Source organism: Aquarana catesbeiana, linkage group LG08 (genome assembly GCF_042186555.1).
Source record: "Aquarana catesbeiana isolate 2022-GZ linkage group LG08, ASM4218655v1, whole genome shotgun sequence".
In the NCBI taxonomy this organism is placed as follows: Eukaryota; Metazoa; Chordata; class Amphibia; order Anura; family Ranidae; genus Aquarana; species Aquarana catesbeiana.
Window position 1 is genome coordinate 298,011,680 of NC_133331.1, and position 23,316 is coordinate 298,034,995.

At 46.9% G+C, this 23,316-nt stretch overlaps 1 protein-coding gene and 1 long non-coding RNA gene across 2 annotated transcripts in view; both read left to right on the forward strand.

The window, feature by feature from the left end:
* Positions 1-23,316, forward strand: part of LOC141106844 (uncharacterized) — a 209,570-nt gene that overhangs the window by 107,678 nt on the left and 78,576 nt on the right. Inside the window, 1 exon segment of the mRNA XM_073597772.1 lies at positions 5,246-5,307. Within this exon segment, the coding sequence (XP_073453873.1) occupies positions 5,246-5,307 (62 nt within the window).
* Positions 10,259-19,534, forward strand: LOC141105017 (uncharacterized). Its single transcript, XR_012235520.1, has 3 exons — positions 10,259-10,999; positions 19,075-19,261; positions 19,378-19,534. It is a non-coding gene; the product is annotated as an uncharacterized lncRNA (long non-coding RNA).

A 23,316-nucleotide genomic window follows, 5' to 3' on the forward strand; every position in this document is an offset into this window, starting at 1 on the left:
TTACATCAAGGTCCTCAGAGAGCCCCTCGTTACATCAGGGTCCCCAGAGAGCTCCCACTTACATCAGGGTCCCCAGAGAGCCTACCTTTGCATCAGGGTCCCCAGAGAGCCCCCTCTTACATCAGGGTCCCCAGAGATCCCCTCCCTTACATCAGGGTCCCCAGAGAGCCCCTTCCTTACATCAGGGTCCCCAGAGAGCCCCTTCCTTACATCAGGGTCCCCAGAGAGCGCTCTTAATTCAGGGTCCCAGGGAGCCTTTTCTTACATCAGGGGCCCCTCCTTACATCAGGGTCCCCAGAGAGCCCCCCGTTGCATCAGGGTCCCCAGAGGGCCCCTCCTTACATTAGGGTCCCCAGAGGCACCCCTTACTTTAGGGTCCCCAGAGAGCCCCCCGTTGCATCAGGGTCCCCAGAGGGCCCCCCCTTACATCAGGGTCCCCAGAGGGCCCCCCCTTACATCAGGGTCCCCAGAGAGCCCCCCCTTACTTTAGGGTCCCCAGAGATCCCCCCTTACATCAGGGCCCCTAGAGGCCCCCCTTACATCAGGTTCCCCAGAGCCCCTCCCTTCAGGGTCCCCAGAGAGCCCCCCTTACATCAGGGTCTCCAGAGGGCCCCCCCTTACATCAGGGTCTCCAGACTTTCACCCCCCCTTCCAGAGGTTCCCCTGTACCTGGCTGGTCTCCTCTGTGCACCTTGGACCCCCAGCACATCTCTGTACCTCCCCCCACCTGGGGGGGTGGAAGGCGGCGACAGGCAGCTCAATGGTGTCCACGGGTGGCAAGATCTCCCTGGGGATAGTAGTTCTCTCTCTGACTGTATCCACTGGAGAGGGGAGGTGCCTCTGACCCGGGCATGTATCATCAAGAGTGTAGAAGCAGAGCGACTCACTGAAGAGTGAAGCCAATACATGCCCGGGTCAGAGGCCCCTCCCCTCTCCATTGTATACATTCGGAGAGAGATCTACAAGCCCCAGGGAGATCCCGCAGCTCGCGGGCACCAAAGAGCTGCCAATCGCCGCCTCCCCCCTGCATGTTAAATGGACAGCCAGGGGTGCAGGGGAGATGCTGGGTCTTGGGCCCCCCCCCCCCACAGCGGCAGAACGACAGGGCAAAGTCGCAAGTGCGACTGCAGAGACCCCTATAGTTCCACCACTGTAAGGAGATCAGAGATTACCAAAGACATGGATGAAGTGTTGTACCGTGTTGGCCATTGATAGCAGGAGAAAAATAAAAATGGAGTCATTACCTCTCATTGGCTGAGTACATTTTGTGGTGGAAGATTTCACAAACACTTACAGGTCTGTTTCTAAAAACTTTGTACAATGAATGTGTAAAGGAAATGTGTAAGTTCTGTATAGAATTGTATTGTATTTTGTATGTATTGCACACGGCACTAATAATGTTTTCATGACATGTTTGCATTCTTTCCAGTCCTGATTAGAATTAGCCTGCCTATGTTACGCCCCTTGTTACCATAAAAGTACAATTGTAATATTAATGTGATAGCTACGTAATCATGTGTATAAAAACCTTCAATTGTGTCATAATAAAACAGAACAGTTATTTGGGAAGATGCGGAGTGTATCTTTTGTGTCTGTTCCCTACTGCAGTAGTTATATATTTGGAACCACTAATCAATATGAGGATAGAAGTTGCCTATCAATAAAATTCCAGAATAAATGTGATGCGCATTCCCCTAGCATTGATCCCAAATATTGGTCATATTTTATTTCAGTTATGTCTTATTGGCTCCATCTAGTGGCAATAATGTGGCACTGCAGTAATAATACCACATTATTGCCCCATAATTGAGATGGCAGTCATAGGAAATTGCTGTGATAATGAATATAAGGCCAGAATTTGGCACAGCTGGGTGAATGCTTGCCTCATTAAAGGACATAAGATAATTAAACCAGCAATATTATACCAACCATTATTGTTATACAGGGAAAACTGCATTTGGCTAATATATTGCACTAAGTATCATAGGCACTAGCTCCATCTAGTGGCCAAATGCAACAGTCTCAATTTTAAATCAGAGGAAAACATTCAATCAGCAGATCAAAGGGTCTAATAACATTAATTTGTTACCCCAATGCACAGATACGAATAGCATGCGCGCTTTCACTGGGCTCTGACATTTTTCTATGTATAGACCCCTAAATTTCAGGAGACGTTTATATAAAGATGGGAAGTATGTATCATCTAAATGACTAGACCTCACAGCAATGTTATTACCAGGCTGCAGCTAGGGGGAGCTCTAATGTTTAGAGTGTGATCCCACCTCGCTCACATTAATCCTCTGTCAGAGCTGTTTTTGCATTTCTTTCTTAACAGTCGTTATTCGCCATTAGTTAGAGGACAACCCCCTGTTAGGTGTTACTGTATGTACTCCCTTCTTCCACTCCATTAATACCTCTGTCTTATCAGAGCTAGGATCTACCTTCACATCCAAAATGCTTACTCTTTGGCCCAGATCTAAGGCATGCAGGGCTTCACGATACTGATCCTCAGTCCAATCACCACCAGGAACTTCAATCACCACACAGCTCCAAATGGCCATTTTCTTCTGTACACCACTGGGTCACAGCAGCAGAATCCATCTTGGTGTCTGTAGGGGTGCTGTTTTGAGGAGTTGATTGTGGAGTAGCGGTATTATCCCGGACGAGCCCCCACATGTAGCGCTACCCCCCACAGGAGCCGCTTAAAGTGGTTGTAAACCCTCCCTCCTGACTTTTAACTATAGGTAAGCCTAGAATAAGGCTTACCGATAGGTAGTGGAAATATCTCCTATTTCACTTGAAGTGCACCAATGATGTAATCGGCACATCCGCTGTGAAGAAACGGACCTCCATGCCGTTTCTTCCCCAGCGTGTGCCGTTACTGATGGCTCCTGCGGGCATGAGCGGGAGTGATGTCGCACGGCTCTGGCCAGTCAGAGAACCGGAGTCCGTGGCCCCCAGAAGGAAGAGGGGCGAAGATGGACGCAGCCTGCACAGGGGACAGTGTTGAATTTGTTTGCAGGTAAGTGTCACATAATGGGCAAGTATGCGATGCATACTTGTCCATTATGCTTTTAATTTGCAGGCTTTGCAGGAGGCAAATGAGGAAGTAAAACCCATCGGGGTTTACTTCCTCTTTGAGTATGTTAGTACTCTGCATCTCAAACCCAATAACAGTCTCTGCCCCTCTTGGCACACCTGGTAATAGTGTAAGTGCAATGACCAATGAGAAACACACACATTATGATAAAACACAGAAATTGTCTTTACTGCAATATTTCTGTGGAAAAGTAACAGACAGTAATGCCGTGTACACACGGTCGGACTTTTCGACCGGACTGTTCCGACGAAACCAATCCGTCAGACAATTCGACCGTGTGTGGGCTTCGTCAGACCTGCAGCGGACCTTTTCTGTCGAAAATCTGACAGACTTTAAATTTGGAACATGTTTCAACTCTTTCTGACGGGACTCGAGTCCGGTCGAAAAATCCGGTCGTCTGTATGCTAGTCCGACAGACGAAAAACGACGCTAGGGCAGCTATTGGCTACTGACTATGCACTTCCTTTTTTTAGTCCGGTCGTATGTCATCACGTACGAATCCGTCAGACTTTGGTGTGATCGTGTGTAGGCTAGTCCGTTCGTTAGAGAGTCCGTCGAAAGTCCGTTGGAAAGACCGTCGGACCTTTGATGCCGAAAAGTCCGCCCATGTGTACATGGCATTACAGTATATATGTTCAAGTAATTAACTGGAGAGCAATAACTGAGATTAAGAGAAATATAGCGCTCAATACTATATTCAGGCTGCTTTCAGGGGATTCCAAACCTGAGAATGTCCCCAAGAGCAGAGGCACACTTAAATGGCAAATAAATCACAACATGACACTTTATATCAGATTGGTTACCTCCCCCTTCTGTCCCCTGACACCACAGACCCAACTACAAACGCTGTATTCAAATTAACATTCAGTGGATTCACTTCCCAGATAAACTGTCCTATGGCACTAGTAGCTTCCGTCCCTTTGAAAAAAGATGAGGCTTTTTGTAGCTTCAGCTAGCCACTGTCATTGGTGCACTTAAACTCCTGAATAGCAGGGCCAAACAACACAACTGGCCCGGATTATCAAGTAAAGAATGCGGGATCTTCCTCAGCAAGGTGAAAGGGAAATGGCGTCTGTATACAGTGTTTCTGTATCTGAATGGCTTTGTCCTGCGGCACTACAGGTGTCAGCGGGGTGACTAAGAGCAATGATGTCTGTATACAGTGTCCATACAACTCTGTCTGTGTGCAGTGTCCTTGTTTCCACCAAATGGGCAAAAGACCCTCTCAGCCAAATCCTGCAATCAAGTCCCAAACATACGTCTTGGAACAGGCAGGCTCTTCTAGTGACCCGACTGGTCACCTCACACCGAAACGCTTCACACCGTCGGTGCAGGTGCGTCTGGATATGCACCTGCCATCCCCCTCTCTCAGGCTGGCTGTGGATGCCTGAAATCACGTGGTGGACTGACCTAGGAGGCAGCCCCTCTCTCGCCCTAGGTCTAATCTCTTCCTCTGCCTCATGTAGTCTGAGTTCTCCTCTTGAAATCAAATTGGAGTCTCTCCTTTCCTGCCAGCACAGCATGCTGGTCGTTTGTAGTTCCATACAGTTCAATCTGAATGTGAAACTTTAGTCCTGGAACTACAATTCCCTGTATGCTTTGCTTCCTGGTGTTATCACTCTGCTCACTGGATGTGATGACTTAGCTGGCACTAGAGGGAAACTGTGTCATTGCAACAATGTTGCAGAGTGTCTTTTGATACTGCAGGTAAGATAGCCAGCCCCTGCTACACAATTTGGGCCTGAAGATTAGCTAAAACCCCCAAATATATATATTTTCTGTAAGCAAAGGCCCTGGAGAATAAAATGGTGGTAGTTCCAATTTTCTTGTGTCTGATGATGGTAGCCCAACAATTTCTGAAGCATTACTTTTTAAAAAGTACATTAAAGGTATTGGAATGAGACTGGATGCTGATGGGTTTTTGAGGACACGCCCCCTCTGGGGCTCCCTTCCCTGTAACCCTCCCCCACTCAGTGAGTCCTCAGTTTTATGCTAGTGTCTGAAGGTGATGGACCTCTTCTCCCCCACAGTGAAATCAGCACAAATGGAAATTTGTTCCTCTTACGGGACTTTAAAGGGAAAAAGCTACTCTGGGTTAATAATGAGTATAAATATTGTAATGAGTATGAATTTTATTGTCAAAAGGGTGTAGACCTAGACAAGTCTACAATGCAAAAAAAGTGGATGTACAAGGGAGCACAGGATGCGTAATACAACAAACATGCAATACAATATATGAAATTCACAATCATAGAACTCCTATACATATGGAACACATATACGGGGAGCTTCACTGGTTTCTTATTTTTAATTTTTATTAATTTTTTTATCAACACCTCACCATCTTCTAACACCTATTCAGAAGCAGTGTGTGCGGATCAGAGCAACCTTGATAGGGAGCCGTTGTTGTATAGCGGTCACATGATAGTTTAAGTTCTTTTAGGGTTTTTATTCCATATGTGCAAAGAGAGATCACACAAATACTTATAACATTTATTAAAAGTAATGACAGATACAGATAAAGAAAATATAATAAGAATAGTTAGCTAAAGATGCTGTTTCCCGCCATGGGTCCCCCCATTAAATGGCGTGGCTCAGGTGACCACAGACACATTTTTACTATAACAAATTGAGGCTCCCTGAAGATACAAAAGTTTCATTTACATATCAGTCTCTCGCCCAATTTATCGAACCAAAACAAAATCGCAAGCCGGTGTCCAGTCATGGGCGCCAAAATAAAAATGGGCTTTCATCGGATCACCTAAAGGCATCTCAGATAAACCAGCTCAGGATCTGATACATTTCCTACGCCTTCTGAATGGACTATGACTTACAATACAAGAACACAACATTAACCACTTGCCACCCGCCGTATAGCAAAATGATGGCGGCAAAGTGGTTTAGTTATCCTGATCGGACGTCATATGACGTGATCAGGATAACAGAGCAGTCCCGCGCCCACGGGGGGGGGGCGCGCAGCGTGGTGATCGGAGGTGCGGTGTGTCAGTCTGACACACCGCAACCCTGATCTTGGTATGAAGCCTCTGACAGAGGCTTCATACCACGTGATCAGCTGTGACCAATCACAGCTGATCATCGCGTGAACCAGGAAGTGCTGGTAAACGGCTTTCCTCAGTTCACGCTGACAGGGAGAGCTGATCGGCGGCTCTCCCTGTCAGGGGGGGGGGGGTCTGTGCTGATAATCAGCACATTGATTATCAGCACAGCCCCTATCAAAAGGTGCCAATCAATGCCCATCACCTGCCAGCTTGTCCCCCTCTATAAAGCCTGTCAGTGCCCATAAAAGTACAGATCAGTGCCCAGAAAAGTGCCAATCAGTATCCCATCAGTGATGCTTGTCAATGCCCCATCAAAGTGCCAATCAGTAAAGCCTATCACTAGCTCCTCATCAGTGCTTCCTATCCATTGCCACCTATCAGTGCCCGACAGTGCCACCCATCAGTGCCCATCAGTGCCGCCTATCAGTGCCCATAAGTGCTGCCTATCAGTGCCATCAGTGCTGCTTATCAGTGCCGCCTATCAGAGCCGTCAGTGCTGCTTATCAGTGTCGCCTATCAGTGCCCATCAGTTGTTTTTTTTCAAAATTGTCGCTTTTTTTTTCGTTTATAGCGCAAGGATTAAAAACCGCAGAGGTGATCAAATACCACCAAAAGAAAGCTCTATTTGTGGGAAGAAAACAATAAACATGTAGTTTGGGTACAGTGCAGCATGACCGCTCAATTGTCATTCAAAGTGCGACAGCGCTGAAAGCTGAACATTGTCCTGGGCAGGAAGGGGGGAAAGTGCCCGGTATTGAAGGGGTTAAACCCAACACAAACAATCTAGCACAATTCTGCATCATTATTTGGATCTCTTGTTTACACAAACCGAATCCCATCCTCATCGCCATTTGTTGTATCACGCTCACGTGATCGTTTAGGTTCTTTTAGGGTTTTTATTCGATATGTGCAAAGAGAGATCAGACAAATACTTACAAGTATAACATTTATTAGAAGTGATGACAGATAAAGAAAATATAACAAAAATACTTAAAGTGATTGTAAAGCTTTGATTTTTTTTTTTAAATAACAAACATTTCATACTTAGTTACCCCCACTGTGCAGTTCATTTTGCACAGTGTGGCCCCCGATCATCAACTTCTGGGGTCCCTCTGTGGCTCTCGCGGCTCCTCCCTGCATCGTATAACCCCTCCAGGAACAGCGTTCTCCTGGGGGGGGGGATTACCTTGCAGGCGCGCTCCCGAGTCCAGCATTCGACGTCCATAGACTCTGAACGTAGGACTCGGCGCCGGCGCCCGTGTCATTGGATTTGATTGACAGTAGCGGGAGCCAATGGCTGCGCCGCTATCAATCTATCCAATCAAGAGCCATGACCCCGTGCAGAGAGGGACAGCGTGTCTCGCCGAGGGAAATACGGGGCTCAACGGGGGGGGGCTGGGGGGGGCGGTCACTGTCAGGTGTTTTTCCACCTTAATGCATAGGATGCACGAGGGTTTACAACCCTTTTAACTAAAGATGCTGTTTCCACCATGGGTCCCCCCATTAAATGGCATGGCGCAGGTGACCACAGACACATGCATGATTGCAAGCTCTGAAGACGAAACACGTATTACAAGCTGTGTGTGGGTTATATAGAGGTGTATCCAACCCATCCCCCCCCTGGAGCAGAATGACCTTACATTCCTGAAAGTGGGCTGGCTTGTCCAGAGTCAGTTTACAATCAGATTCCTTTGGTATAAGATCAGCTGAAGTAACCAGACTTTGTCCTTGTATAATCCTTAGCCGAGGCTTGTAGGCATACTTAAATATTGGTGGGACCACTAGACAACGTTAACTAATATGTAATATGCAATTTCCCTGTCACCCGTACCTGGACCCCATGCTGTGAGGACGGCCTGTAATGTTGCTTCAGGCACTGGATCCTGCGTGGGGCGCTCACATTGGCATTTGATGGAACTCGAGTTAGCTGCAGGTTGCTATACAGGTCCAGGGTGGTGGTCCATCGCTATGAAACCCAGTCCCTGAAGACCCCTTTGAGCGGTACGCCCACCGTGATGGATGAAGCTTGGACTTTATTTATAGTCCACCATATTGGACAGAGAGGGTCAGCCTGCACCTCCGACCATCACTCTACAAACAGGACTATGTCTGGAATGTATTTACTTCACAGTGCAAACTTTTCAAACTTGGAGCTAAAATTCAACCAGTCAGAGCTCAGTCTCAGGTGTTACATCACCCCATTGGTCACACCCTTTTAAAGCCACTTCCATCTAGAGCCCTTTTAAGGTACTCAGGTGCTTTCTGCCACCAACTTGGATTCATTGCAGGACACCTACTCCTTCCAGACACACTTATCTCCTGCACCCTACTCCATGAGTACCCTCACTTGTATTTATGGTGGAGACCAGGAGAAAGGGAGTCATTTGGGGCCTGAAAATTAGTTAAAACCTCAAATATATATCTTCTGTAAGCAAAAGCCCTAAAGAATAAAATGGTGGTAGTTCTGATGTTTTATGTCCGCTGATAGTAGCCCAACAATTTATGAAGCATAACTTTTAAAAGAGTACTTTGAAAGTATTGGATTGAGATTGGACACTGGCGGGTTTTTGAGGACACTCCCTCTTTGTGGGAACTTTCCCCATAACCCTCCCCCACTCAGTGAGTCCTCAGGTTCATGCTGGTGTATGAAAGTGATGGACCTCTTCTCCCTCACTGAGAAATAAGCTTCACTGGTTTCTTATTTGTAATGTTATTTTATAATTATTCGATCAACGCCTCGCCGTCTTCTAACACCTATACAGAGGCAATGTGTCCGGGACAGAGCAACCTTGATTGGGCTCTCTAGTAGGGATGAGCCCAAATGCACAGTTTTTTATTTTGAGCAGGGTCAAAGAAGCCTGGACTCCAAACCTGAACCCCATTGAGCAGCCATTTTTTTTTTAAATGCTTAAAGTGAAACATTAAAAACGTCCAATTCCTTTAACCCTTTCGCTGCCTGAGCTGCTTTTGTGTTTTTTGAACACATGTTTAAAAAATAATTTCAGGCCTGAGGATTACATAAAACCCCCAAAACATGATATATTTTCTGAAAGCAGACACCCTAGAGAATAAAATTGTAGCACCAATTTTGTATGTCACCCGTTATTACTACAAATTTCAGTAAAAACGTACACCTGCCCTCGGCGCCATGCTGAGCGGGGTGTGCTGGTGATGTGGTGGCTCATAACGCTCCTCACTGACAGCAGTGACACCTCCTGTCAGAAGGAGCTGCGGCCGATAGCTGCTGCTGGAAAGAGGATTTGGCTTTCACCTCCCTTCAGCCTACAGGTGGCAATAGAGAGCCGGTGCTGAGACTGAGAACTCAGCTCACACTCAGCACGGTGCTTCTGAGGAGCTACTGCCCTTCTTCCTCTATCCCCTTGTCATGTGATAGATCACATGACTGGAGAGGGGAAGAAGAAGTTGCCTCTAAATTCCAGATTATCTGTGAGTACAAGTGGGGCAATTCTGCCCCAAATCTCACTCCTCCTCAGACCCCCTCCCACCAGCTCCCCTCTCCTTTTCAGCTTCCCCCCTCCTCCTCAGACCACCACCCCCCCTCCGGCCTCCTTTCTCCTCCTCAACCCCTCCTAGACCTCCTCTCTCCTCCTCAGACTCCCCTGTACTCCTTCTCTCCTCCTCAGATCATCCCCCAGACCTCCCCTCTTCCTCAGACCCTCCTCAGACCTCCTTTTTCCTCCTCAATCCCCTCTTAGACCTCAATTTCACACCCCCACCAGACTTCCTCTCTCCTCCTTAGACCCCCGTGTCCTCCTCCCAACCCCCCTCCTCTTCAAAACACCCCCAGACCTCCCCCTCGTCCTCAGACCCCCACATGAAGGAAGAGATGCAGCAAAAATTAAATGGAATGGGGTCACACTGCAACTGTGTACAATGCAAACTCTTCAGTTTGCTGCAATGTACCACAACTATTGGTGCTATTTTGCCCATGCCACAAACATTACATACATTGTGCTCTGCCTGCCGCTATTAGCCCCTCCCCCTTGTGAGGGAGGGGAACAATTTGCCATATTCGCCCTTGGCGGTGGATGACTTTGTCCCAACACTGGGTTCCAGAGGCTGTTTGGACTGAGACCACATCTCATAGGGTTCAGATACCGGCCATTCCTCGGTCCTCAACAAGAATCTCATCTGTGAGCTAAAAGAAGAGCGCCCTCCTGCACTGTGCGGGGTTCCTGAGATTACACTGGATGCCAATAACTGTGCCGTTGTGCAGGGTAACCAGATGCCACAAAGAGACTCGTGGTCCTCAGCTGTGAGGGTCTAAGACTGTTCAGATAGATACCTCACTGTCCCCAGCTGTGAGGGTTACTAGCAGTTTTAGAGTATCCCAAACCCCGAGTTCTACAAGCAATTCATTACAAATAGACAATCCCCTAGACTGTTTATTGGAGCCGGAGTGAATGGACTGGTGCTTGTGTGATTGGTGGCCTCTGTACTGTATGAGAAAAAGAGGGGATTTTTGGGACTTTGAATGAGGCTACCTCCACAATGTCAACAACCTCATTTAAAGTGCCACCTTTCCTGCTTCATTTATTTGTACTGTATGAGAAACAACCAGATATCATCAGTGGCTCCTGCGGGGGGAGCACTACACATCTATAAGGATATACAGTACATACACACACTGCACAAGGCCGTGTTCACACTACGAGACGTTTCTCTGGGCTGCAGTTCCTCTGAGCTCCACAAGGTGGTGATCTCACATCTATCTAGACAGGAAGTCTCTATGGAAGACAGGAAGTGATGTCAGATACAGGCAAGAAGCTCCTTGTGATACGAGGTAGAGGTGACGTTGCTGAAATAGGCAGTAGAGGAGGTAATAAGATCTTATTTTCTATTTTTTAACCCCCATCATGTCCGTCCTCTTCCTCCATAGACACTGTGATGTCTTTTATCTCCAGCAGATGATGATACACACATATATTATTATTATACAGGATTTATATTGTGCCAACAGTTTGCACAACATGAGGGCAGACAGTACAGTTACAATACAATATAATACAGGAAGAATCAGAGGGAGGGTCAAGTGATTCAAAATGCAATAACTATGGGGGATGGGCTGATGGAGAAAATAAAAGTCCAGTTAGGTGTGGGTGGGATAGGTTTCTCTGAAGAGAAGTTTTCAGGGATCGGCTAAAACTGGACAGAGTAGGAGATAATCGGACAGATTGGAGTAGGGACCTCCATAGGATGGGAGAAGTTCTGGAAAAGTCCTGGAGATGAACATGGGAGGAGGTAACATGGGAGCATAGTGAGCAGAAGGTCTTGGGAGAAACAAAGAGAACAATTAGGTTGGTAATGTAAGACTAGGTTAGTGATGTAGCTGGGGGCAGAGTTGTGGATGACTTTGGTGATGTTGTTGCTATATTAAATTGTGTTTGTTGGGTGAGGGGAAGCCAGTGGAGGGATTGGCAGAGAGGGGTGGAGGACACTGAATTGAAGCCAGTGGAGGGATTGACAGACAGGGGTGGAGGACCCTGAATTGAAGACAGTGGAGGGATTGGAGAAGAGGGGTAGTAGACATGGAACGGTTGGTAAGGTGGATGAACCTGGCCGCAGCATTCATTATGGACTGAAGGGAGAGGAGCCTATGTAAAGGTAATCCAATGAGGAGGGAGTTGCAGTAGTCGAGGCCAGAGATGACCAGGGAGTAGGTTAGCAGCTTTGTGGTGTCATTGGTTAGGAAGGGGTATATTTTGGAGAGGTTGAGGCGGAAAGCTTTGGACAGTGAGTGGATGCGAAAAGGCAAGGTGGATGACCCCCCCTCTGAGGATTCACTCTCAGAAGAGCCCTTTTCAGCCTCGCAATCTCAGAAATTGCTAGTGCAATCCCTGACGGAATTGGTCAGTTCTGGATACAAGTTGCCCCCCAGCACAGGTAGTTGAGGTCCCCTTTTTTCTTTGGGTTCCTTAAGGCCTCCACAGGCTCCACATACATTTCCTGTACACCCATTGCTGGAGCAGCTAACATATGCTGACTGGGATCACCCAGATATATATTTTCTTCCCCCTAGAAGATTTTCTCTTCTCTATCCTATGGAGGAAAAGTTCAAAAAAAGAAGTGGAGTTTGACAGCAGTAGATGCTGCTATTTCTTCTGTGAATAAGAGTCTAACTTTAGGAGATCCCTGAAAACTCATTTATTCAGGGAAGCCTATCCCACACCCACATAACTGTCCCTGAGCCACCCCCATCAAATCATTCTTTGCAGCTATTACCTTTTGTACCACCACCCCCTCCATTTAGAATGTAAGCTCTATGAGCTGGGCCCTCCTGTACCTTTTGTATTGAACTGTACTGTAATTGTGTTGTCCCCCTTATACATTGTAAAGTGCTGCGTAAACTGTTGGCGCTATATAAATCTCGTATAATAATAATAATAACTTGTCCAGTAGACAATGTCCAGGTTTTTAAGGATCCAGCCGATAAGAAACTGGAATCCTTACTCAAAGCTTCGTTTGTTGTAGCAGGTGCAGAAGCACAGCCTGCAGTTGCAGCGATGGGCATTCGTCAATTCCTAAAAGACCAGCTTAAGCCGGTTATTAAAAGTGTCCCTGCTCAAGGGGAAGCGGCCCGTGAGTTAGCTGAGCTACCTAGGGCCTTATGTTTTGCGGTTGATGCTCTTAAAGATTCTATTCATCAGGTGTCATGCCTTGCTCTTATCAGTGCATATGTGTAGAATTCTCAAGCAGAGTCCCAAGGCCTCCTTATGAAGGGGCGCCCCCGCTCGCTCGAGTGGGGGGGCGGCTTCTGCAGTTTTCAGAGGCTTGGAGGAAGAGATCCGAGACAGATGGGTCATCTCCACCGTATCTCTAGGGTACAAACTAGAGTTTCGAAAGTTTTCACCTTTTTGCCTCAGAAGAGCAGGGCATGGGGTTCTATTCAAATCTCTTCATGGTGCCAAAACCGAATGGAGATGTCAGACCCATTCTAGATCCCAAAGATCTAAATCAGTTCCTAACCGTCCACTCTTTTCGCATGGAGTCAATCTGGTCAGTCGTATCCACCGTGCAGTGAGGAGAATTTCTGGCATCAATAGACATCAAAGATGCATATCTGCATGTGCCAATTTTTCCCGCTCACCAGAAGTTTCTGCATTTTGCGGTACAACAGCGCCACTTTCAGTTTGTGGCGGCTAGACCAGAGCGTGTCCAACACGGCCGAATACTTGGATCACCTGGGTTGGATCCTCGACCTAGAGAAATCAGCTTTATGGCCAGTAAGAAGGCTGGAGTACTTGGGTCTGGTTATAGATACAGCCCAAGAAAAAGTATTTTTGCCTCAGACAAAAGTCAGGGCAATAAAAGATCTGGTCCATGTGGTCAAGGCAAAGAAGGATCCTTCCATTCGGCTTTGCATGAGGTTTCTAGGGAAGATAGTGGCTTCATTTGAAGCAGTTCCCTATGCTCAGTTCCATTCAAGACGGTTGCAAAACAGTATTCTGTCTGCTTGGAACAAGAAAATCCAAGCCTTGGATTACCCAATGTATCTGGCCCCAAGGGTGCGCCAGAGTCACAGTTGGTGATTGATAACCAGGAATTTGCAGAAAGGGAAATCCTTCATGCCAGTAACCTGGAAGGTTGTAACAACGGATGCCAACCTCTTAGGCTGGGGAGCGGTTCTGGAGGAGACCACTGTCCAAGGGAAGTGGTCAGAGTCCGAAAAAGCCTTGCCCATCAACATTCCAGAAATTCGGGCAGCGCGTCCAGCCCTAATGGCCTGGACTTGCAGATTACAAGGTTGTCCCGTCAGGATACAATCTGACAATGCCACAACAGTGGCTTACATCAACCACCAAGGGGGTACCAGAAGTCATGCAGCCCAGAGGGAAGTGAGCCATGTTCTGGCCTGGGCAGAGAAGCATGTATCTTGCCTATCGGCAGTCTTCATTCCAGGAGTGGACATTTGTCAGGCGGATTTCTTGAGCCGCCAACAATTGTTCCCGGGAGAATGGTCTCTCTATCCCGACATTTTCTCAGCTATTTGCCAAAAATGGGGCACCCCAGACGTAGATCTATTGGCGTCCAGGTTCAACAAGAAATTGGACAACTTTGTGGCAAGGACAAGGGATCGCATGCGGGACAGATGCGTTAGGACCATTTATTATAGGGTCTGGAGGGCCTATGTTTCCTGGTGTGAAACCAAAGGATGGCATCCTCGGAAGTATGTCATAGGAAGAATTCTTTCCTTTCTACAGTTGGGGGTAGAAATGGCCTTGAGTACAATCAAGGATCAGATCTCGGCCTTGTCAGTATTCTTTCAAAGGCCACTTACTTCGCATTCTTTGATCCGGGCCTTTAGGCTTTATTCACACTAATGTGTTTTTTGATGCATTTTGCAGAAATTCAGGGAAATTTTTTAACATGGGTTCCTATGGAACATGTTCACATCTATGTATTTTTGTCCCTCTGCGTTTTTGGAAAGGGTCAGGGACTTTTTTCCCCACCACGTTTACCATGTTTTTGCCATGTTTTTGCCGCAATTTGCAGTTTTTTTTACTTTCTTTTTTTTATACTGTATATAGCTGGTTGCTAAGGAGGGGCGGGAAGCCGGCCGTCGCTTCCTTAACAACTGATGAGTGATCAGCTGTCAGCGAGCTTCCCGCTGAATGTAAAAAAAAGAATTGCCGGCTAAAAAAAAAAATTGTGAAAAAAAACGTGTGGTTCCCCCCCCCAGGTCCATACCAGGCCCTTGGGTCTAGAATGAATTCGGAGGCCAAATTCGTTCCAGTATGAATTTGGAGGCCCATGTCAAAATTTTTTTTTAAAAATGGAGTGGGGGTCCCCTCCAAAATCCATACCAGAGCCTTATCCGAGCATGCAGCCCGGCAGGTCAGGAAAGGGAGGGGATGAGCGAGCGCCCCCCCCCCCTCCTGAACCATACCAGGTTGCATGCCCTCAACATGGGGGGATGGGTGCTTTGGGGCGGGGGCTCTGTGCCCACCACTCCAAAGCACCTTGCCCCCATGTTGATGGGGACAAGGGCCTCTTCCTGTCAACCCTTGCCCGGTGGTTGTCGGGGTCTGCAGGCGGGGGGACTTATCGGAATCTGGAAGCCCCCTTTAAAAAGGGGGCCCCCAGATCCTGCCCCCCCATGTGAATGAGTATGGGGTACATTGTAACCCTACCCATTCACCAAAAAAAAAGTAGTGTAATGTTAAAAAATACAGTAGACAGTTTTTGACAAGTCTTTTATTCAAAATATCTTCTTCTTCTCCGCTTCTTCCTCCATCTTCATCCTCCGGTCTTCTCCTTCTTCCCCTGCTTCTTCTTCTGCTCTTCTTCTTTCTTCTGTCCTCTTTGTCCGGTGTTCTTCTTCCTCTGCCGTCTCTCCCGCCGCCGACCTTCCTCCGATGCTGCGTCCCGCTGATCTGTCTGCGCCGATGTCAAGCATTTCTTAAATAACTATGGGGGCGTGGCAATCGGATTACGTCATCCGGACATGGGGGCAAGGTGCTTCGGGTTGGGGGGGGCGCAGAGCCCCCCCAGCCCCAAAGCACCCATCCCCCCCATGTTGAGGGCATGCGGGGGGAGGTGCTCGCTTGTCCCCTCCCTTTCCTGACCTGCCGGGCTGCATGCTCGGATAAGGGTCTGGTATGGATTTTGGGGGGACCTCAGGCCATTTTTTAAAAATATTTTGGCATGGCGGGGGTCCACTCCGAATCCATACTAGACCCAAGGGCCTGGTATGGACCTGGGGGGGGGGCACGTTGTTTTTTTTCTCAATTTTTTTTTTTAGCCGAAATTTTTTTTTTTTTATATTCAGCGAGAAGCTCGCTGACAGCTGATGACTCATCGGTTGTTAAGGATGCGGCGGCCGGCTTCCCGGCCCCCGCCTTAGCAACAAGCTATAAACAGTGTAAAAAATAAAAATCGCGGTAGGAACACGTGTCCAAAAAAAAGCGGCAAGCACCACAAAAAGCACTGCAGAAAGGCTGAAAAGCAACATGCATAGATGTGAATCGAGGTAACTTGTATAATTCCACCAGTTAGGTCACCCATGTACCCATTGGATTTGGATCTAGTTTTATCGGCATTGCTAAGACAACCCTTTGAGCCGATGGGCCATATTCCCTTGATCCTTTTGACAAGGAAGTTGTTTTTTTTTGTTGCAGTAACCTCGGCAAGGAGAGCATCAGAATTGGCAGCCTTTTTCATGTAAAGAGCCATTCTTAGTTATTCATAAGGACAAGGTGGTGTTGCGTCCTCACCCAACCTTCCTATCTAAAGTAGTGTCCAGTTTTCATCTGAACCAAGATGTCTCCCTGCCTTCCTTTTTTTCCAGATCCTCGTTCTCCGGAGGAAAAATTGTTCCATTCTCTTGATGTAGTGAGAGCTGTCAGGCTCTACTTGAAGGTGACAGCTCATATATGACAAACTGATGCTTTGTTTGTGCTGCCAGAAGGGCCCAGGAAAGGGCAGGCAGCATCGAAATCGACTATTTCAAAGTGGATTCGTCAGGTTATAATCCAGGCTTATGGTTTGAAAAGAAAAGTTCCGCCTTTTCAAGTTAAAGCGCCCTCTACCAGAGCAGTGAGTGCTTCATGGGCGGTGTATCACCAACCCTCTATGACTCAGATTTGCAAGGCCGCAACTTGGTCGTCAGTCCATACATTTACTAAATTTTATCAGTTGGATGTAAGACGGCAAGAGAATGCTGCCTTTGGGCGCAGTGTACTGCAAGCTACAGTGTAGGTCCTCATGTCTGATGGCGGCCTGCTTTTATTTGTGTCTCCCTCCCCTCAGTGGCATTACTTTGGGACATCCCACATAGTAATTACTATGGCTGCTTTGTGTCCAGTGATGTACGATAAAGAAAATAGGATTTTTATAAAGGCTTACCTGTAAAATCCTTTTCTTGGAGTACATCAGGGGACAGAGAGGTCCCTCCCCTCTTGTTGGGATATACATACATATTGCTTTGCAACAAAAACTGAGGTACTTCCTGTATGGGAGGGGTTATATAGAGGGGGACTTCCTGTCTTGGGTTGCCAGTGTACATTCACCTATAGGTGGCGTATAACCCACATAGTAATTACTATGACTGCTCTGTGTCCCATGATGTACTCCAAGAAAAGGATTTTACAGGTAAGTTGTTATACAAATCCTATTTTACTGCATAATATTAGCCATTATTTAATTCTTAGTGAATTGACCCCTTAGTCTTACGCCACAGGCTTCTGGTGTCATCTGTTTGCCAAAGTTGTAGGGGTCAGGGCCTGATTCTGTGTGTAGTGAGGGGGGTGAGCTCATCCAAGGCGGAGGACAGGGATCTATTGTAGACAGAAGTGGCTAGGTTGGGGCAGGACAGGGCTGAGATTTTGTCATAGAGGTGGTCAGTAGAAGAGAAGGGTTAAGGTGGGTTGGGTGGCGAAGATTTATACGGGTAACTGTTAGATGGCTGTGAGGGAGAGGAGGTGAAAGACAAGGAGAGAGTCAAATTAATAAGGTGGTGATCAGAGAGAGGAAAAGGATTGTTTTAGAGGTTGCATGGAGTGCACAGGTGGGAGAATACAAGGTCAAGAGTGTTGCCATCAGAGTGAGTAGAAGCATGTATCCATTGTGTATCCATTGCTTCAGGTCAAAAGAGGAGGTTAGAGTAAAAAGTTTAGAAGTAGCTGGAGTGTTAGTATTAACAGGGATGTTGAAGTCATCGAGAATGATTGTTGGGATTTCAGAAGAGAAAAACTAGGGTAGCCAAGCACAGAAGTCATCAAGAAAAGTTGATACCGGTCCAGGCCGATAGCACAGCATTTCTTAAAGAAACTGGAGAAAAAAGACAAATACAATGTGCCTCAAATGAGGAGAGTGACAGAGAGGGAGGTGGGTGAAGTACCTGAAAGATGCTATATGGGGCTAGAAGGATTCCCACTCCACCTCCCTTCTGTCCACTGGGTCTGAGGGTGTGAGTTCGGAGAAGGCCATCATGGGAGAGGGAATCAGGAGAAGCAGTGTCGGATTCATGAAGCCAGGTTTCAGTAACAGCAAGTAGTTAGTGATAAAGAGGTCATGGACAGAAGTGAGTTTATTACAGACAGAGCAGGCATTCCAAAGGGCGCAAGAGAAGGGAAGGCTGGTTTTGGGAAGAAGAGGAATAGAAACTAAATTGTGTGGATTGCAGCTGGGGGCATGGGGTGATGGGAGATTTAGGCACAGTTAAATGATGGAGGTCAGTGGTTTGCTATTTAATCTGGAGAGGTTAGGAGAAGCAGAAGGGTGAGGGAGGTAATATGGGAGTGTGATTTATATGAAGGGACATGCCCCAGAGTCCTGGAGGTTTTATTAGCATGTGGGTTTAGAATTAGCTGGAGTTGGTGAGTGCAGGAATAGGGAGAGGACAGAAGTGAGGGTGATATATACAGGCTGTGGGGTGGAGAAGAGGGGTGAGGGAAAGAGAGATTAAGGAGAGAGGACACAACTGTCAGAAGGATTTGTAGAAAGCACATGTTATAGAGAGGAAGGAGAGCTGAATGAGGAATATGATGTGTCCTGGCAAAGCCCAAAGGCAACGTTCATCTTTCAGTTTAGGAGAGAAGGAACGCACCTGGGAGAAATGATTCTGTGTACAGAAATCTCACACAGCACCCCCCCCCCCCACAGCTCCTCCTCCCAATGTTCCTCCAATCAGAGTCAGAGAATCCTATGACATCACATTGAGCTCACAGCTCCTCCTCCTAATATCTCTCTATCCGACTCTTTATTTCTGATGCTCTTAGGATGTGGGCCGACCCCTGGCCTCCTCACTTTCAAAGTAGGGCTGTTGAACCTGCATTGTATGTAATATCAGAAACCTCAGCATGAAGTGGGGTTTAAATAAAGAGAGACCTGACCAGTGAGGTGAGGAGGATTCTGGGAATGTCATTTGATTTTACTAATTGTGTTAAAATCTAGAGTTTTCCTCCTGTGAAGTCTGGAGATCATGTGACCATCTCATTGCCTCCACCTCCCTCCCTGATAGAATAGAGAAATAAAAAGAAGATTCTAGAAGTCACCAGAGAGATCATCGAGCTGCTGACAGGAGAGGTGAGCGGTGCTCGGAAGGACGTGATGGACTATCAGCCGCCCCTCACATCACCGGGTAAGAGGAGACTTTATTGTAAAGGAGAGAGCAGTACGGAGGGTCCACCTAGATCCCCCATCATCTGATAAACACATAGAAACAATGTATTCAGTCAGTGTGTGTGTTTCCTACAGATGGATCCAGTAATGGGAACCCACCAGAGAGATGTCCCCGTCCTCTGTATTCCCGGGATTCCACACAGGAAGGTCACACCATCCCTCACCATCATCAGGTAGATGAGGAACAATCACTGATAGTATCATTAGGATCTGTACATTATCTGTATTGTTACCATTGATGTCATTTTTATTATATATTCAGAGTGGAAACCTGAGAGATTCTAAAGTTGAGGTTAAAGAAGAGATAAAAGAGGAGGATGATGAGGATGGGGTGATGGAGGGGTCAGAGTTTTCAAAAGCACACAAAGATCTATACAAGGACACCATGGTGGAGTCATCCAGCTACATAAACCCACCAGAGAGATGTCCCCATCCTCTGTATTCCCGGGATTCCACACAGGAAGATCACACCATCCCTCACCATCATCAGGTAGATTATTGACCATGATTGGTAGTTATGATTTATACACAAGCATGTTTGTTACAATGAATGTTTTATTATATATTTAGAGTGGAAACCTCGGGGATGATAATATTGAGGTTAAAGAAGAGTATAAAGATGAGGATGAGGAGTATGGAGTGATGGAGAAGTTTTCAGAAGGACACAAGGATATGATGGAGCCACCTAATACCAGGAACCCACCAGAGAGATGTCCCCTTCCTCTGTATTCCCGGGATTCCACACAGGAAGGTCACACCATCCCTCACTGTTACAAGGTTGGTGGCATTGAGAATCTAGAACATTATTATATATGATGTCACAATAATAAATCTTATATCTTACAGATGATATTCTCTCTCATTTTTTTTGGTTTAGAGTGGAGATCCAATCGATATAGAATTTGAGGTTAAAGCAGAAGAAGAAGAGAGGTATGTGAGGGATGATCAGAAGTCTATGGAGGAGAATGGAATAACGGGGACATTTATAGAGGAGGACACTCCTACAGAGATCAGCACAGGTGGGTCATTACCACTAAATACATTCCTCCACCCATACTGCTCACTGATTGGTCCAGAGTAGGGCGGGGACTGGGTGATATCAGACTGTAATCCCCTGGTCACTTTCCTGAGCTGTGTTCCTCGTCCTGTATTCCTGTATTTCTCTCGGATAATCTTCCTTCTCTGTGCTGCAGACACAATTTATGTATCTAGACTGGATTTATGGAGATTCTGGGGTTCGGTTGGCAGCAAAATTTAGATTTTCATAATAGGTGTTGCTTGACTAAGACACCTGGGGTATGTACCTTGAGTCTTCTGCCCCATGCTCGGGTCCAGCAAGATCCCTGGCAGGGTAATTCTCCCGGGGTTACTTGCTCTGTTGTCTGCTGGTTGTGCCGGGTGGAGGGATATGTCTGTATAGTCTCAGACCCAAGTCACTGAGTGCAGTCTCAGGAGATGGGATGAGCCAAATACCCCCCCCCCCCCCCCCCCCGGTTCGGTTCGCGGCAGAACATGCGAACGCACCGAACATTTGCGCCAACATTCGAACACCGTTAAAGTCTATGGGACCCGAACATGAAAAATCAAAAGTGCAAATTTTAAATGCTAATATGCAAGTTATTGTCCTAAAAAAGTGTTTGGGGACCCGGGTCCTGCTCCAGGGGACATGTATCAATGCAGAAAAAAGTTTTAAAAACGGCTGTTTTTTCGGGGGCAGTGATTTTAATAATACTTAAAGTGAAAAAATAAAAGTGAAATATTCCTTTAAATATCGTACCTGGGGTGTGTCTATAGTATGCCTGTAAAGTGGCGTGTTTCCCATGCTTAGAACAGTCCCTGCCCAAAATGACATTTCTAAAGGAATAAAGTAATTTAAAACTGCTTGCGGCTTTAATGTAATGTCGGGTCCCAGCAATATGGATGAAAATGATTGAAAAACGGCATAGGTACCCCCCCCCCCCCCCCAGCCCATTACCAGGCCCCTTGGGTCTGGTATGGATATTAAGGTGAACCCCGCACCCAAATTTTAAAAAAAAATAGGCGTGGGGCCACCAGGCCCTATAGACTCTGAACAGCAGTATACAGGCGGTGCAAACAAGACAGGGACTGTAGGTTTGTTGTTAAGTTGAATCTGTTTGTAAATTGGAACAGGTGCGTTTTGTAAGTGTAGCTCCAGCCAACAAATCTATTTTTAAGCTTTTTGGATAACATAGAGAAGGGCTATCACCCCTGTGACATTTGTTTTGCTGTATGTGCCCCTGTTCAGAAGATTTCACCTCACTTTCTGTCCCAATGACAATTGGATTTTGAAAATTTTGGGTTTTTAGGGAAACAAGGATTGGTGATAAATCATTAGTGGAGACACCTTTTTCCCATATTAACTCTTACAGGAGAGAATTTCCCTTCCTAGGGGTAGATTTTCTCTCACTTCCTGTTGTCTCCTTCCGTTTGTAAGTAGGAGTTGTTTCTAAGACGGATGTTTGAAAGTAGGGGACCTCCTGTATATACTATACGGCCTGCCCTATATACTCTGCAGAAAATTGGGCCTTAGGTGTTGGTGGTACCAGAACACTGTAAGCCCTCACAGTTACTCTTGGTGGGCGCTGGAACGGGCCCTGCTGTGAAATATTATATCAAGAATTGTAATTACATGCCCCTGTTGAACAGGGGCAGAAAAATTGGGCCTTAGGCACTGGTGGTGGTGCCACAACACTGCAACCCCTCACAGATACTCTAGTTGAGCCCAACAGCAAATATTGTATCTACACACCCCTGGTAAACAGGGCCAGAAAAATTGGGCCTTTGGTGGTGTGGTGGTGGTGCCACAACACTGTAAGCCCTCACAGTTACTCTTGGTGGGCGCAGGAACAGGCCCTGCTGTGAAATATTAGATCAAAAATTGCAATTACACGCCCCTACAGGGGCAGAAAAATTGAGCTTTAGGCACTGGTGGTGGTGGTGCCACAACAAAGTTGAAAGTAGGGGCCTGCCCTATATACTCTGCAGAAATTGTGGCCCTAGGTGTTGGTGTTGCCACAACACTGTAAGCCCTCACAGGGCCCTGCTGTGAAATATTAGATCAAGAATTCTAATTACATGTCCCTGTTGAAAAGGGGCTGAAAAATTGGGCCTTAGGCACTGGTGCCACAACACTGCAACCCCTCACAGATACTCTAGTTGGAGAGCAGGAACGAGCCCTGCTGCAAAGAATTGCATCAAAAATTGTAATTACACGCCCCTGTTAAACAGGGGCTGAAAAATTGGGCCTTAGGCACTGGTGGCGGCGCCCAGAAACAAAAATGTTCTTACAAGCTATCAGCGTGATCATTGAGGAGGAAGAGGATAATTACTTACAGGATAGTCACTCAGCATCAGCATAGGCAGTCTTTGAAGGGATCCGACATTTCAAAAAAAATTATTCGGTTACATCAGCATCAGGTGCTTGGTAGCTGGTGGTGATCCAAGACTAATTCATTTTTATGAAGGTCAGTCGATCGACCGAGTCGGTGGACAGACGCACCCTGTGATCGGTTACAAAGCCTCCAGCAGCACTGAATGTGCGTTCCGAAAGAACGCTGGATGCAGGACAGGCCAGTAGCTCAATTGCATACTGTGCAAGCTCTGGCCAGTGATCCATCCTCAAGACCCAGTAACCCAGAGGATTTTCGGTGGGAAAGGTGTCCAAGTCAGATCTTGCCCCTAGGTATTCCTGCACCATGTAAAACAGACGCTGGCGATGGTTGCTGGAACCGATCATACCTTGGGGCTGCAGACTAAAAAATTGTCTGAACGCATCGGTCAGACGGCCACCTTCTCCCCAGCTCCTTCTTTGACTGACCAAAGCCTCAGCAACACGTTGTCCAGGAATAGAAGTTTGTAACCTCCCAGTCTCTGGGAACACGTTGCACAGACCTTTCTGCAAGGCCTCCCAAAGATGTTTCATCCTCTGCTCCCTCTGCGATGGCAAGATAAGGTCCGCAACCTTACCCTTGTAACGTGTATCAAGGAGGGTTG